This window comes from Cervus canadensis, chromosome 31 (genome assembly GCF_019320065.1).
Source record: "Cervus canadensis isolate Bull #8, Minnesota chromosome 31, ASM1932006v1, whole genome shotgun sequence".
Lineage (NCBI taxonomy): Eukaryota > Metazoa > Chordata > Mammalia > Artiodactyla > Cervidae > Cervus > Cervus canadensis.
The window spans coordinates 34,056,804-34,074,131 of NC_057416.1; the positions used below are offsets into that span (position 1 = coordinate 34,056,804).

At 54.0% G+C, this 17,328-nt stretch overlaps 1 protein-coding gene across 1 annotated transcript in view; it reads right to left on the bottom strand.

The window, feature by feature from the left end:
- SFRP1 (secreted frizzled related protein 1) overlaps positions 1 to 16,806 on the bottom strand; it is a 44,077-nt gene extending 27,271 nt beyond the window's left edge. The window contains exons 1-2 of the mRNA XM_043454302.1: positions 16,033 to 16,806; positions 11,078 to 11,155 (exon numbers count right to left, since the gene is read on the bottom strand). Coding sequence (XP_043310237.1) covers positions 11,078 to 11,155; positions 16,033 to 16,558 — 604 coding nt within the window. The 5' untranslated portion in view covers positions 16,559 to 16,806. The remainder of the gene's footprint in view (positions 1 to 11,077; positions 11,156 to 16,032) is intronic.
- Positions 16,807 to 17,328: the final 522 nt, after the last annotated feature.

The window sequence follows — 17,328 nt, forward strand, 5'->3', positions numbered from 1 at the left end:
ACAAGAGTCAGACACAACTGAGTGACTAACCCTTTTCACTTTCAATACTTGTTTTGAGTCCTAACTCCTTTCCCGCCCTCCTCTCCTGACATCAGGATGCCTGTCTTCACTGTCTGCTGTGCTGCCCTGTGCTCAGTCGCTCAGTCATGTCTGACTCTCTTCGACCCCATGGACTATAGCCCACCAGGCTCCTCTGTCCATGGGGATTCTCCAGGCAAGAATCCTGGAGTGGGTTGCCATGCCCTTCTCTAGGGAATCTTCCCGACCCAGGGATCAAACCCAGGTCTCCCGCATTGCAGGTGGACTCTTTACCATCTGAGCCACCATGGACTGTCTGCAGTCCATCTTCATTTCCTCCAAAGAACCGCTCTGGATGTATCTAGCTCCCCGGTAGACCCTGCCATCCCACAGGCCTGTGAGTTAGAACCCGGCACCAAAGTAAGAAAACAGGGACAGACGAGCCTGGCCCTGGCCTGTCTCATCCTCCAGGTCCTCTGATCTGCTGACCCAATGGGGAGCTGAGGCCACAGGCAGCCACAGACACAGACCAAGAGGCCCCTGTGGAGCCTGCAGGAGGGGACTCGCTCCGCGGAGGGGCGTCCAGCAGCTGCTGAGGGTTTCAAGTGCTTATTCCAGGCCCCGTGTCCAGCTCTGCAGCCACAGTCACAGAAGTAGGGATTTCCTTCAGCCCTAACCCTAAGGGCTTCCTTGGTGGCTCAGAGGGTAAAGCGTCTGCCTGCAGTGCATGAGACCAGGCTTTGATCCCTGGGTCAGGAAGATCCTCTGGAGAAGGAAATGGCAACCCACTCCAGTATCCTTGCCTGGAGAATCCATTGGACGGAGGAGCCTGGTAGGCTACAGTCCATGGGCTCGCAAAGAGCCAGACACGACTGAGCGACTTCACTTTCACTTTCTTTCACTTTCAGCCCTAAAGCCAGCTCCAGAAGCCAACTGGATTTGCGGTGGAAGACATAGCAGCCAGTGAACTCATTTTCCGAGGGCTCACAGAGCACAGAGAACACATCCGAGGGACCCCCGGGAGGAAACGTCCCAGAGAAACCACCCATGGAAGGGCTGGAGAAAACAGGAGAGAGAAAAATCCCTCTGGTAATCCTGCCTGAATGAGAGCAAGCCTGGCTTAGGGAAGCTGCTTCCTAGTTTTTCCCCACTGCCAAAGTACTGTTTTGGCATCTCTCTCCAGCTCACAGACATCCTTTCAGAATCTGTGGTCGATGATTCCCCTTAATTCCTGCCCTAAAGAAATACTCCTTTATTCCCCTAAGTATCTGCAGGCCTGGAAGATTCCATTTCCCGCACAGCAATCCCTGAAGAGCTGTCGAAGCAGCCAGGCCTCCCACACCCACAGCCCCTCCAATGGCGAGGGGCTCAGTCGTGAGCTCACAATACTCAGTCATGAGCACAGACCCCCATCCCCCCGCCCCCAAAGCCCTTGTAGGTGAACAAACGTCATCTCTTCTCGGGTCCTTGCTTCCCCTCCCTGACCCACCAGGGATATCAGGATTGGCAGAATCCAGGACAGAGCCTGTGTCACAGGTGGTGCCCACAGACACCTTCCAACTCAGCCATGCCACGAGGACCCAAACAAGACCAGGGTGATCCAAACCTCCAGCCTCTGGGGCTGTCTAAGAACAAGCAGCTGATAACTCAGCCCCTCCCTGAAAGGTCACTATAAACATTGGCCACAGTATCTTCCTCGGGAAGACCTAGAAGGCCTGGCCTCCTCCTGCTCCATCACCCCATTCATCCATTCATTCCCTCCCTCGCTCCAGGCCCCAGGCACACATGCCACCCTCACAGGGCTGGACCTGCCCCCTCCTTAATCCCAAATGGAGCCCCCCAACCCCCAAGGAGCACAGCCAGAGACCCCCAGGAAGTATCTCAGCCTTCTGAGACCCTACGTCTAGCTCAGCAGAATCCACCAGGCACCACCCCCGACCTCCACGCCCCAGCTCCCAGATCATTCAACACACCCAGTCTCCGGCCAGTTGGGCTCAGCAGGTCTCTATTTGCAGAGAAGCCTAAGCTGGCCACTTGTGGACGGGCTGTGAGTGCAAGGCAGGCGGGAGCGGCCTGAGGCTGGCCCCCTCTGAGCCGGGGAGGCCGCGGTGCTGGCGCTAAGTGGCACCTGAGCCCCGGGAGGCCCACGACGTGGGGGCAGCTCCAGCACACACGTGGACTCTGCCAGCCCGAGCCGGCCCTCGTGGCCCCACCGGCCAGGCTGCAAGGCCAGGGCCTCCGGGCTGTGGCGAGAGTGACAAAGCTGGTGACAGGCCGGGCCTCGGACAGCCCAGAGCTGTAGCTCAAATATTTATCGTATGCATCTGGCTTTCACACGGAATCTGCCAGTTACCAGTGTTTACCTTGGTAGAAATTCACGGGAAACCTTCGTCTGAACAGGCCCGGAGTTTATTTTACTGCCAGATAAACAACTTTCTTTGATAAATCATCCATGTGACAGTGTTCCTGAAAGACTAAACAAAGATTTCAAGTGCAATCTATAGGCCTTTGAGCAGCCTTCCAAAGCTAATGCATGTTTAATTGGCTGCTCCAAGCAGGCTGGGGCAGGGTGAGGGCCTAGACATCTCTTTGGCCACTTGCTCTCCTTTGAAAAATAAATACGGATGGGAGCTTCTGGCTCATTTCTGCAAAACTGGAAGAAATTAGCCAATATTTAAATGCTCATTTGCTTCTGAATATGGCCTGTGTTTTAGCAAACGGGTGTGTATATCACAACTATCACAACTGCTGGGGGGAAAAAATGTGAAAAACTAGCCAGAGGCAGTGCTTGGGAAAAGTGGACAACACCAAGGGCTGAAAGATCTCCCTTAGACTCAGTACATTATGAGCAGAAAAACTCTCATGAGGAATAAGATTTCTAAAAGCCACCCCAAAACAAATGAACAAAGTTCCGTGGGCGTGTCCTGGAATTAGCAAACACTCAGTCCGGGCTCCTTGTGCCCTGCGGTCATCATTATCTGATGACTTCAGTCTTACAGTGACTTTAGGGTGTCATCTAATTAAAGCCCGGACTGCCTAACTTCTAGTATGTATAGGGTTGCCTTTTGCTTGGTTTGCCTGGGTTTTGGTTTGTTTTTTGGTTTTGTGAACTTTAGCACCTTGAAGCCATGTCAAGCTTTTAAAAGTTCTCCTAAACGGGTTTTGTGCAAGCTCCTCCGGTTTAATCCTCTACTAACCAGAAATCCATCAGGACATTCCATTCCATTTCCTAACATTTCGTGCCAAGCAAGCTGATTTTATTAGCACTCCAACCCTCCTACCGAGGCCAGTTTCCATCCTGAAACAATTCTTTCCAATAAGAAGAGATAATACTGGTCACGGCTGGAGCCGCTGCCATGGTCCAGGAACTGAATCCACTTGACTGACCCCATTCTCCTCCCAAAACAACCACACAGGAACCACTGCCCACAGATGATGGAGACAGGCTCAGAGAGGTTAAGAGACTTCCTCGCAGTCACTCCGCATATAAAGATGGGATTTCATCCCAGTCTCTCTGGCCCAAAGTCTATGTTCTTTCTCCTGGACGGCACGACCCAGCTCATGACAAAGAAACCAATGGATTACTGAGCCCCTTCCCTGTGTCAGGCACAGTCCGTTTATACCGGGCAGACTCTGAAAGTACCCAGTGCCCCTTCCCGGAAAGCTTCCTCTCCCATTCCTGGCAGAATGGGAACGCAAATGGGCATGAGAGGACATGAAGGAGGAAGGGTGTGGAATCCGAACCAGCTACCCAGCTAAGAGCTGCTGGGAACAAAAAACGGCAAGGGATGCCAGGTGGAGTAGCCTTGGGCCATCTGATGAGTAATGCCTTTATCTGAGTCTTATTTCCCTCCATCTGTAAGCTGACAGCCCTGGACTGGCTGATCTCTGAGGTTCCATCCAGCCCATCAGATCTTCACAACGACAAAGGGGTACGGAGGAGCAAGACAGCACCCAAGCAAATGGGTGGGCCTCCCGCCTCATCTCAGCTCATCCCTTACCCGCTCCTTCTCCACCCACCCCCAGAAAGGCTCCGGGGAACACAGGTGAACTCGAGGCTAAACCCTTCCCTTGCCCTCCTCCCTTCTCCATGACTGTTTATATACACATCGAACGATAAGGAGGACACGATGCTAAGTGAAATAAGCCAGACACATGAAAGGACAGACAGTGCAGGCTTCCACTTACATGTGGTACCTGAAATGGTCAGAGTCCTAGAGACAGAAAGTAGAGTGGGGGGTTCCCGGGACCTAGGAGGAGGCTGGGGTTGGGGGAGTGGGGTTGGTGTGGTCACTGCCAGGGTACAGAGTTTCAGTTTGGAATGAAGAAAAATATCCAAAGAGGGACGGTGCTGCCTGCATCACACTGAATGCTTTCGATGCCACTGAACTAACTGTTCACCTAAAAATGATGAAAGGGGTGCATTTTATGTTATGTATATTTTATCATGGTAAGGTTTGTTTTTTTTTTAAGCAGAGAGCAAGGCAGTGGATCGGAGCCACTCAACAGGATAATCAGGGGATGGCAGGTTGAAAACTACGTCAAAGGGCGCCCAAACCATGCAGTGTAGCAACTGACTGTCTCAAGAAATGACCTCGCGTCAAAGCTGCACTCATCACCAAAGAGGGGAAGCCATCATGTTCTGAACCAACCCTGCCCCCACCTACAGCAACCATCCCAGCAGGAGGCCAGACATGGGATGGCTAGCTGGAAACAGCGCTTGGTTCTGGAGAGGTTTTGACCGAGAGCCTGTGAGCTGCAGCAGCCCTTTCTCTGGTGAAGGGAGGCCTCGCCTGCCGGGGACAGAGGGCTGGACTGGGTTGGGCTACTCCACCCTTAGCAGGACCACCGGGATGGACAGTCAGTGAGTCTGGTCGGTGTGGGGGCCCAGGCCTGGGTTCCTTACACCAGCTCATCTGCTGCTGAACAAAACCGATCCTGGGTATTAGCTGCCACTTCGTGGGGAAACTGAGGCCTGGAGAGGTTCCAAGACTTCCCAACGTTGCCAGGCGTACGAACCAGGGCAGAAGGAGAAATGAACTCAGCCACCCCCGCCCGTGGATCCTGGCTTCTGAGTCTCTCTCAGTTCAGTGTACGTCCTCAGGGTCGAGTATGCTAAAGAGACATCCGCCTCATGTAAGTATTTCCTGCCAGGAGACAATGAAACGTGCAGAAGGGGTGCTCACAGAGGGGAAACTCAGCTCCTTTCCCAGCTTCTCCTCACGGCTCCTTGAGGTGGCTTCAGAGCGGAGAGTGGTACCCATCTGCCCGGGGCCTGATGCCGCCAGCCAGGCCCCCAGCTCTCCACTCGGAGTCCGTGCGTGAGCAGGGACTCACCATCATGACCCACCAGACCAGACCCATTCAAGGGCTTCAGGGGCCCTCGAGGGTTCAGCCATGGACTCTGTACAGAACAAGCCACCCCAAGTCCCTGGAGGACTCAGGACGGACCGCGGGCTGACAGTGTCATTGCCAGGGCACCTATAGGGCCGACGCTGCGTTTCCCTGGACGTGAAAGGCCACACAAATCCTTCCAACTGTTACCAAACCTGTGCACGGGCTGCGTATTTCAGAGACCTCCAGGGACAACGAAAACCAGTTGCTTTCAGCCCAACAGCTCCACCCCGGGGTTACCTTGCCTTCGTCTGTGTGTCTGCTTAATTTTACTTCAACTGAGCGATGATAAATCAACTGAACTAGATTTCTGGATATTAGGGTTTGGTTTTGTTTTTGACATATACACTCAGTTACCCAAAACAGGGCAAGTACTTTCCCTCAAACTTAATAAACAAATTGCATATACTCGTTTGGAAAGGAGCTTTCTCCTTATATAAAAAAAGAAGGCCATAAACCACAAGGTCTGACTTTGTAGCACATGAACCATAATCAAAAAGAATATGAAAAAAATATATATGTATATATAAAAGACATATATGTATATATGTATATTTATGCATATAAAGTATATATAAGTTTATATATGAATCACTTCTCTGTACAGGGGAAATTAACACAACACTGTTAATCAGCTACACTTCTTTTTTTAAAAAAGAAGAAAACTGAAAAACAAAATAAAACCAATGCTCCATTTTCTGCCTACAAGATGCATTTACTGCCAGAACAATATCATTTGTCTATTCACCAAGTTTCCATAAGAACTAGTAGAATGTAATAATAGCCAGAAGAGAGGATGGACAATGGTTAGGTCAAGGGGGAAAAAAAAAAAAAAGGCCACCGTGTACAATGTAAGTCTAAATTATCCGAATTTGTATTCATCTGGGAATATTTTAATATTAAATGACTTTTACATTGTTTTTCCCACTTAAATACAGGCCAGTCTTATGATTTAAATGTACTTGTGCCCATTTAACAATTGTGAATGTTCACTGTATGCACACTGTAGAAAATCTAGGATTTGTACTCAGATGTATACGTCCCATCATTAATATTTTTGTACTTAAAAATTCCTATATTCATTGATCTTTGTGGATTTTCAGATGACGCATGCTAAAATCAAGCTGTGGTTACTTAACAGAAAATAAGCTGGAAATTAAACCACTTAAAAAAAAAAAAAGGCCAATTTCCATCTCCCAGTCATGTCCTGTCATCCATACATGAGTCCAACAAACTTTTATTTTATGCCTACCATGGAACTGTGCAATCACCAATCTAAGTACACACAGGCCTTGTTTTGTTCATTTTAAGACACAGATTCTTTTCACGTTTTAACACGAAGGATGTGTCCCCCTGGAGGACAAGGCACCGCACGTGTGATGGACGGCACATCTCGCAATCAAGGGGTGTCTTACATTAGGTAAAATGTGGTACCAGAGACAGACCCTGCTCTCAAGCAGCTTACAGACCTGCAACCACCCTGCTGGCAGCCACATCTCCTCCTCTGCGGGAGGAAACCCAACGTTTGGCTTGGAAAGGCCGAGCCTACTTTTTGCGAGTAATCAAACATTCCGAGTAAAACTTTGCGCCTCCAAACAGTAGCCCAGCCAAGACACCTTGAAAGCAGAGTGAGGCAGAGTGAGAACAAATTAGTGAAGATCCAGGAACCGCCAAGAATGTTTCTTCTAGGAAATACTCCCAAATGCTAACGGGGAGAGCCTTTTTTTATTCTTTCCTCTTTGACTCAGTTTAGCGTTGCAATGTACAGTTTTACTCTTTATGATGAAACATATAAATGAAAAAAAAATGTTAAGAAGGCAAGAGAAATTTCTAGGGGGACCAAGAAATCTTTTTCCACAGCCAGAAAATCCCGGACCAACAAAGGGGCCACCTGAACTCTCAGAAAAGAAGAAGCCAGTACAAGAGGAAGCTGTGAACTGTCTCAGCAGAAGTATATGATTCTGCCGGTTTCTACCAGAAAAACTTAAAGGTGTTTACGGATCCAGAAGCTCGAGAGAGTGACCGGTGGCGGGGGTGGGGGGGTGGTCCTAGCTCCACAGCCATCATAAATCAGACCCTCCCATCCCCTGGGATAAGCTGAGCTGAAGGAAAGATGGTTATGGGCGCTGAGTTGTTAACAGCGGGATTACTAAGTGTGGCGGCTCGCAAATAATATATTGACCCCGTCCAAGAGAAAACAGCGGCACCCTGTTGTCATGGAGCAGGAAAAGCAGATCGAGAGCAAGAGAGCAGGCAGCGGGGGCCAGGCGTCCTGAATGGAGCCCAGCAGGCGCCCTGGCCGCCTAGCTGAATTCAGAACCTCTTCCCCGGCTAACTTTGGGCCGCCACACATCTGGGGCTTGATCCGGGCTGATCCAGCTGCATTCCTGAGCATCAGCCCACAGGTGTTTCTACTGAGGCTCTTCCCTGACAGTGGGGGGCGGGAAAAAAATGTACTCTCCACTGCGGAGGTACAGTGCGGGGCTGGAGAGAACCAGGGGGCAGGCAGAGCTGCCAGAGAGCGACAATCGCACCTCCCGGGGAGGCGGTAATGGGCCGGGTAAGGAGTCTGAGGATGACCACTGGCAGGAGAGGGCTCGGGAGTGCTGACCCCGAAGGAATGGATCCCTTGTTCCCCGAGCTCCCAAAGAGCCTTCCAACAAGCTGATGTCTTCCCACCGGGGATGTCAAGGCCGCTTAATGCAAAGTTTGATCCCTCGAGTGGGGAGTAAAGCATTCTTTTTCTTCTCGGCTGTGTATCAGCTTGCCTCGCTGCATTTCTTTGTCTCCTAACTGAATCCCATCAGCGTGGCTGACTGCCTCCCTCACTGGAAATGAGCTGAGCTAGGAAACACGTTTCTCAACAAGGCTGCATTCTCCAGGGTGCTGAGAAGGGCAGAGCTGAACTCAGCCCCTGCAGAGAAAGAGAGAGAGAGAAAACAAAACAAGTCCTCTCTATTGCCTTATGAGAACACAATACAAAGACACACACACACACACACACACACACGCACGCACACCCATAAAAGTCTCTCCTGCATCCAGATAGGGAAGTCTGGCGTCCAGCCCCGAGGCTGTTCATCTTAAGTGGGAAAGGCAGCGTGTCTGAAAAAGAACACCGGGGGAGCAGGTCAGATTCCTTCTTTGTGAAATAAGTGGACTTGATAGGATGACCCAGAGGACCCAGGAGAACGCCAAAGTTCTAGGCGCTCAAGAAGGAAACCATCTCTGGGCCAAAGGAACACAGACCCAAACTGCTAATCAGACTGCCCAAGCCCGGACTGGCTATTAAAATAGGACACACTCCTTGAGCCCGCACACTGCAGGGAGCAGGTGGCCAGCCGACCCAGCGGGGACCCTCTGGGCACCCACTGTGGCGTGGGGGGGATTCATCTCCCCAGGTGGGTTACCCCAGCCCCCTGCAGACCCTTGCCCTTCACTCAAAGGTCAGCTTTCACATTCACATTCTTTCCCAAGGTTTGCCCCTTCAGCCCACGCCTAGGGAATGACTCTAGATTAACGAACTGCCACAAAGCCCCTCATCAAACTCAGGTTGGTGAGTTCGAGGGAATCGGAGCGGGAAGACAAGCGATTCTCTTCCCAAAGCGCCAGAACATCCTTTGCCCTGCTTCGCCAACAGCACCCGTTTCAGGCGGCGAGTTAGATGACTCCACGATTCTCTAGGAAATGATCGTTTCCTGTCTGGTCGGGATTAAAAATGAAATTTTTTAAAAATTAAATCTTCAGCTATGCTAGGTCCATATTTGGGGACATGGAGTCTAGCATAGAGCTCTGAGCTCAAGAAATGCTGAATGACCAACTGGACGCCGCCTCCTTCACACACTGGGTCCCAAGAGATGGGATCCCAGCATCAAGCATCCGCTCATACACCACCTTTCAGAGATGGCTCTAATAGGATCCCCTGGATTTGCTGAAGCATCAGGGAGTCAACTTCTCAGAGTGTGGTGATTTACACTATCAAAAGGGGGTCGGTGAAATCTAAAAGCGGCCGCTGAGTATTATCCAACCCCTCTGCCCCATCCCCACCCTGGTCCCCCACCCCCTTCCCACTCCCACGAACCCCCCACCCACCCCCGCACAAGGAAGGATGCTTTGGGATGACGGCGGCCTGCAAGCTGATTCCTCCTGCACCTCCCCCCTCCCCTTTGCAGCAAAAGGTTTCTGGTGAGGACTTCTGAGAGATTTTATTTATGGCCTTTTACTCAATGCCCAAATGCCTCTTTGGGAAGGAATCTTGCGCCATCTGTGGAAGGAAAGCTTGTCACTCGGTCAGGTTAGGCCCATGCAGACCCGCCAGCCTCACTGGGCGCTGGGGTCCCCTTGATGGAGCAAGAATGTGAGCCTCAGGAAGCCCCGGTCGGACAGAAGGAGCATCATCAGAGTTTGCAAACACTGCAAAAAGCACTGCAGGTGCTCTCTACAGCTTATTTGAAATTCATTGAAAATGGCAACCAGGACAAAGGATGTGACTCAAACACAAGCGGCAGAAGGCAGGGCAGACAAACCTTCCTAGAGCTCCTCCACCAAGAACCAAAGAGGCAGGCAGAGATACTTCATGCAGAAACAGGGCAAGCGAAACGTGTGCATTCTCAAGGAGCTCTCCGGGCCAACTCCTGCCCGCAGTCACAGCGACAAATACCGAGACTACAAGTGTCACATGTACTGTTTCCTTCCGCTTTACACGTATGCAGCTCTGCAACAGCACTTGGTCAGCATGAGGCCCTTCATGTGCGTTACTATGCCTGGTTAATGAAAACCCACAATAGGTAGCCCTGGAGGGACATAAAGATCCCCTTTACCTACCATTTACACTTTTCCTGGGAGGAATTCTGCAAGAGATCCAGCCTCAGGGACACCCTGGCTGGAATCGTGAGAACCTGTCCTTAGCAAAACAGCCCCGGGCGCCTCTATTTTATACGTAAGCTCCATACAAAATAGAGGCAGGCTGAAGAGAGCCGACCTTTCAAGAGGATGCAGTTCATGTTTACTTTTCCAGAGGACACACTCCCGAGGTGTCTGAGGCTCCATCTTCTGAGGAGCAGACGACAGGAACCGCCCGTGAAAGGTCCCCTGAGATCAGGCCCCAGGCCTGCATCCAGCCCTCCTCCTGGGGCTGCAAATGTGGACCCAGAATTCCCTTTTAACCCAGAGAGATTTGGGAAGAAGGGAGGAAAATTCCCCTCACTGTGGGAATGTCATTTTACTTGCCAGAAAGCAGGCGAGAGTCCCGGCCCCCATGGCCCTCCACACCAATGACCCCCCTCCCCGATCCTGGGCGGCGTGGTGCTGACACCTAGGGGTGGATGAAAAAAGAGCCACGCGGGAAACCAGCCGGCAGCCTGGTTTTCCCCCAGCTCGCCCAAATCTGCTTCCCTCCATGCCCAGAGAAGGTCCCCCCAAAAACCCACCCAGTGATCCCACACAGGGAAAAGCAGAAGCCAAGTTTGCCTTTTCATAAAAAGCAGCCAGTTCCCCTATCTAGTCTCCCAAATCAGCCTGAGAAAAGCAGCTGTCTGGGGAGAGGATGGAGGGAGAGAACACACATCTCCAAAAAGAAGCTCCAAAAGGCTCTGCTCCAGGGACTCAGACCAGGAGGAGCCAGGGATGCCCGACCTCCCGGAGGCAGCCTGGGCCGCTTTCTTACCAAACTCGCTGGCACAGAGGTGCTCGATTATGGCTTCGGATTTCAGCTCGTTGTCACACGGAGGACACACGGTCGTGCCTAGGAGAGGAAAGGGGAGGACAGGAGCTGAGTGACCGGGGGGCGAGGATGCTGGAGGAGCTGCCCCCGGGGCAGACAGAGATCAGCCTCGGGACCAGGCTAGAAGCCGGCTAACAGTCTTCTGGAATTTCTGAAAGGCAATCCCAGAAAAGACGAGTCTTGGAAACCAAGGCAGATATCGAGTTCCTTGAAAATTCAGGGACTAGAGCTACTGCATATGGTACAGCTATTCACAACATTATCTGGGGCTGAACGGGGCGGGTCCTATGAATCGTGTCTTGATGTGGTGGGTCCCTGGGAAAAGCTGACTTGTAACCAAACACTTCTAGCCCAGTTTTTTGTTTGTTTCCTGTTTTCTCCCCTCCCCTTGAAATACCCACCTGATTCCTGCCCCACTCCTGTTTCCAAACTCCCCAATCCATCTGACCAGCTCTCCATGAGCCAAGAAACAAAATCAGCCAGACTCACAAAGTCCAACCACAGGCCCTGAACACCCCTGCCCAGAAGGGCTGCTGCAGATAGATCCTGCGGGTCGGGGAGCAGGAGCTGGGTGGGGGCTGGGGGGGCATCACCAGCCCTGCTGCCAAATGGAAGGACCGAGAGGGACGGGGAGACCCTCTGTTGGCGTTTTCACACCGTGAAGTGCTTTGATGAGGAGGTGTGTGTGCCACAGGCAGGGGGGCAACTGGAGGCGGCTAGGCCCCGGGGGGAGGAGGCTTTGGAAGCCAGGGCCAGCGGTTCCTCCCGGCCAAATGCCGCAGATGCTGGAGGGGCCCTCCCCTGGAAGGTGAAGGGGCCCGGTGGAAGAGCTGGGAGAAAGCCACCCAGTGGAATCGCCAGAAGGGGAGGTGGCTTGTCACCGCCACCGCGACCACCATCCCACCATCCCACCGTCAGCAGCAGCATCGCCTCCATCATCTATCATACATCTTGGAGTTTTATCCAGGTTGCAGGAAAGCTTGAGCACATCCTAGGGGGCCTCTATCCAGCACTGCACTAGAACTCTGCGCAAGTCACAAAGGAGGGCGGTGTGCTGAGCGACCTCCACTCCCGTTAAGACTCTTCTTCCTCCCTTCCCCCTCCCTCTCTGTGGCTCCTACGGCAGCATCTCCTTGGCCCTGGAGCACTTCTGTGGTCCAGAGAAATGGGCAGAGCCTCCCACGGCGGACAGGGAGTCAGCTACAGCATTCTGGGGCCGGAGCCGCCGCCCCCCAGGAACACAGCTGGTCCCCTGAGCCCGGGAAGGGATGCCTGACCACACCCCGCTCCCAGGCAGGGGCCCTGTGAGGCCCAGCAGAGGCCACAGGCTTTCGTCTTTGCTGGCAGACCCCTCTCCCACCTTGATGCTGGGCCCAGGGCCACGCACTGTCCAGACTCCTTCGCCAGCAGGAACCACTGCCTCGCTCCAAGCAGAAGACGGTGGGACTATCTTTGGACCCGGAGGCTGGAACTGTGCTTCTCAGCCGGAACTTAAGATGGGATTCCAGAGGTCATGTTTCTGACAAAAGGGAAACGCTTACCCGGAATTGTGCATCCTGGTTCTGGCTTCCAAGGGCAGAAAAATGGAAGGGTAGTCCCACCGCATGGGAAGGACCAAGGTACCGGCCTGGGGAGTGTGGACTGTGCTGGGGGACCTTCCTTGTTTGGGTTAAAAAAAAATTTTAACGGAAGTTATCACAGGGCAAAGTTCAATGAATATAATCTGGCCAAACAAGCGGCAGGGCAGGACTATCCGAACACAAACCCCGGGTGGCCTCGGCTCCCTCAGACCACCAGGTCTGGACACCCTGAGTCCCCGACTTGACTGGCAGCCCAGGGCTCTGGACACCACTCTCACTGTTCTCAGCCCCATCGCCACGTCCGGCGCTCAGCGTCTCCCACGGGGGCAGGCGGTGACTGGGGTGAGCTCCGTGTATTTTCCCCAGCCCGCCTCACCTTTTCCCACAGCCAGCTCTGAAGGGCAATATTAATCTGTGGCCTCTGGATTGTGCCGGGGCGGGGCAGCAGGCAGCCTGAGTGCAAAAAATCAAACCCACCCAGTCATCCATCAGAGAGGCAGGAGGAAATGGCTGTTTGCAGATGTATTTCAAATGTTTCAAGTGAAAGAAGCAAAAACCAAAAGGTGTTGTGTTTCATCAATATCTAAGGGGAAGAGGAGTGCAACTGGACTCAGAAACACGTGGTGTTTTTTTTTTTTAATCAATGCACACACATGCACACTGTACACACACACACACACACACACACACAGCAGGTCTTCCCTGGCCAGCTCCTCAATACAGGGAAGGGACCCTAAGGAGGGCTCTAGGGAAGAATGAGGCACCGCGGCCTCTGCAATCTGCGCCTGAAACAGTCAGGCTGATTTAACGCACGACATGCCTAAACAACAACAAAATAAAACTAAAAGTATGTGCTCCTTCACGGAGCTTGAATCAGTAAAACCTGGCAGGGAGGAGAAATGACAGTGTATTGGCCTGGGAGTGCACGCGGGTCCAATGCAAGTGCAAGATTGAGAAATAACTTTTCTGTAAAAAAAAAAAAAAGTGCTTCTCCCATAACTGAAGCAGCTTGAGCCTCAGCTTTTTGGGGGTGCAAGGGAGCCTCCTTTGACTCATCTCATTATCAAGTTTACCTTAAATGATGTGTGGTCCCAAAGGCCTGCCCCAGTACCCTAAACAGTACTTGCCCCCCTATGTGAACAGAAGCCAGCCAGCCGGCATTCGGAGACAGGTCACTGCTTTGAAAATCCCATTTTAATTTTACAGAATAAAAAGAAATAAAGGATAAAAATGGGGCACGTGTACCTGGTCGCCTCCAAAAGTATCAGTTCTTATTCTGGGGGCATGAGCCATGAGGGATGAAGACCAGGAGTCTGGTCTCTCCCCCTGACCTGCACACACACACACGCACACACACACACCCATCCTTCCCACTTCCAGGCTCAGCTGACAGCAGTGACCAGGCAGCCCCGGGGGACGCCTTTTGGGTGAGGTTCCTCCCACTGAAGGGGCTGCAGTCCCGGGTAGGAGCAGGGCCTCCGGCAGAACCGGTCACCAAACACACGGTGGGAAGAACCAGGTCCCAAGTTCCACCCCAGACTGGTCCCTTCACGGCTGTGTGGCTGGTCCAGAGGGAGCTACCTGAGCACTCCTGGGATGGAGGGAGGAGGCAGATGGTGCCAAGGGCAGACTTCGGGGGGGCCAAGGGGGTCTCCAAGAAGACAGCATGGATTTTGGTTTCCCTTCCCTCAACCACCCCTGCCTCTGGCGAGGGGCGGGAGGTGTTCGAGCTGAGAGGATTCTTGTCCATACATAAGGAGGCACCCCAGCCAGTGCCCCCACCTGCCAGTCCCCCCCGGAAGGTTTCTGTCTTCGCTCGTACCACACAGGGGCAGTTGGGGGTGGGCTCTGCCCCAGCAGAGCTGGCCGCGGTCTCTGGGGGTAGTGTTGGGCTTCTGTCCCAGAGGGAAGAAGGAAAATCCCGTGGGTTCTATCCGGACAGAACACCAAGGGCTTAGTCTGCTCCAGGTACCGGCAGCATCTCCCCGAAGGTGAAGCCTGCGCGGACCTCCAGGAAGGGCGACCATGGGGCCCAGACCTCGGGCTGTTGCCCTGTCCACCCGTCAGGCCCAACTCCACACCCCCCACTCTGGACCTATTTCCGCCCTCCCTGAAATAAGGAAAGGCATTCAAATTTCAGGGTGCCCTTCCCCAGACTACCCAACCCTCACGCTGGGGAGCCTGCCCCGCAGGAGACATTCCTCCTCCGGCATCACTTGGAGATAAGCTGAGCCAGCAAGCAACAGGTTTTTCCACCCCCACCCCCCCCCCCGACTCACACACACACACACACACACACACACACACACACACCTTAAGCCCTGTCCTCCAAAAGCCCTGGAGACACCCGCCGGGTGCCCAGGGCACCCAGCTTCCCACCTCTGATCACTGGCAGCTCTTTGAGCCTCAACTCTGCTTCCGAAGAAGTCGGGGTTGAATTCATTCCTCTCAAAGTTCAGGCAATGGTGCTGGGGTGTTGGTTTGTTGGGGATTTTCTTTTTCTTTTTTTTTTCTTTTTGGCTTGTTAACTTGTTTTGCTCTGTCTTGTGGCCTGGGGGTGGGAGGTGGCGCGGTGATGTGCCTCCTCCCCCGTCAAGAGCTGCCCTTTAAGCGGGAGGGGTTCCGAGAACACCCGCCTGCCCATCCCCGGGGCTGTTAGGAAAGTCTTCAATTTGCGGTCCGCTCCCCAAGGAGAGCGGAACAATGAGCTAATGACAATTTTATCTTTCTAATTACCTGAGGATTTGTGTGAATGAGAGAAGCAGGGGGTATGCAAGAATGGGGGAGAAGAGTCTTTCCATCCACCCCCCTCCCTCAAGTCTCCCGAAACTGTTACCTAAAAGGAGGAAACAGAAAGGCTTGCAGTTTCTAAACTTTTTTTCTCAGCTCGTTTTGCACCAGTCCGGGAGCTACTTGGCTGAATGACTAGCTAAGAAAAGCGATTTTTTAAAAAAAAATCCTCCTCGAACCTAAGAATATAAACAAAGCTGCAACTTAGCATTTGCTCGGCCTTCCTGAGCTTCCCAGATTTAGAGTTTGGGTTGTGTTTCCCGCCCCCAGCCCCGGCGGCATCTCGTCCCGGGGGTTCAAAGCTCCGATGAGGACTCGGTTCCCTCCCAGGGGAGAAAAGCGCTCTCCTGGGACCCGGAGCTAACGCTTTGTTTCCTGGAAACTGGATTCCCAGGGCAGCCGCTCCGCGACCCGGAGCGGGTGCGCGCGCGGGGCTGCCCCGCCGGGCACCACCTCGGACGTCTCGAGGCCGTCGGGCAGGGCCACGTCCCCAGGCCCGGGGCGCAGCCCGGGGTACCCCCGCCTCACCTTGGGGCTTGGAGGCCTCGGTGGCGTTGGGCGGGGTCATGGCGATGCAGACGTCGCCCTCGGGGAACTTGTCGCACTTGAGCATCTCGGGCCAGTAGAAGCCGAAGAACTGCATGACCGGCTCGCACGAGTCGCGCACGGCCTCGCAGAGCCAGCGGCACGGGTAGATGGGCCGGTCCAGGCAGACGGGCGCGAAGAGCGAGCACAAGAAGACCTGGGTGCCGATGTGGCAGTTCTTGTTGAGCAGGGGCACCCAGCTGCTGGCCTGCTGCTTCACCTCGGCCATGGTCTCGTGCTCCAAAAGGTTGGGCAGCACCATCCGCTTGTAGCCCACGTTGTGGCACAGCCGCAGGTCGGCCGGGATGTCCACGCACTGCGGCGGCTTGGTGTAGAAGCGCCCGCTCTGGTAGGCGCCGATGTCCGACTGGAAGCTCACGTAGTCGTACTCGCTGGCCGAGCCCGCGGCCAGGAGCCCGGCGGCCAGCGCCAGCAGCGCGCCCGCCGCGGCCCAGCGCCCGCCGCCCATGCTCGGCGCCCCGGCCCCCGCGACGCGGGGCGTCCTCGGTGGTCTCCCCGCGCGCGTCCCGCCGCGAACTTGCAGGAACCCACCCGCCCCACCCTGCACCCTCCCCGGCTCCGGGGACAAAAGGCGCCGTCCGCACCCGCGCCCGGCTGGGCGGCCGCGCGCTCCTGCCTGGCGCTGGCGGGGCGGCCCAGGAAAGCTGCGCGGGGAGGCGAGCGCGCGGCCCGAGTGCGGCCCAGGCGCCCGAGGCGGCGGGACCCGAGTGCCCGGCGCTCCCGCGGCCGAGCCCTCCGAGCCGCGCCGGCCAATCAGCGCCGGCCGCCGGGAGCGCTCCGGGCCCGCCCGTCAGTCACCCGCGCCGCCGGCCAATCGGCTCGCGGGCGGGAGGGCTCGGCTCCCCAGAACTCAGCGCAGGTCAACACCCCTTAAAAAACAAAACCAAAAATAAATAAATAAAAGAAGGAAGAAGGGGGGAAAACGAGGAAAAGACAAAAAAAGAAAGAAAGAAAAAAGGAAAGGAGAGAGGGGTTGGAGAGAAGCGTGCGGAGGGTAAAAAGGATGCGCAACGCTGCAGCTAGCTTGAGTCAGATCTCAGGAAAGCAAGGACGCGTAACAGCACTTGCAAGTCCATGAGATAATCAAGACTTTTTTCTTTTTTTCTTTTTGACACTTTTCGCTAACTTAACGCAGCAGCAGACTGCTTTCTCGGTGTTGTTTTCTGTGGCTGCAGTAGGAAAGCGGCCGTTGCCGGCGGACCCGGGCTCAGGAAGGCT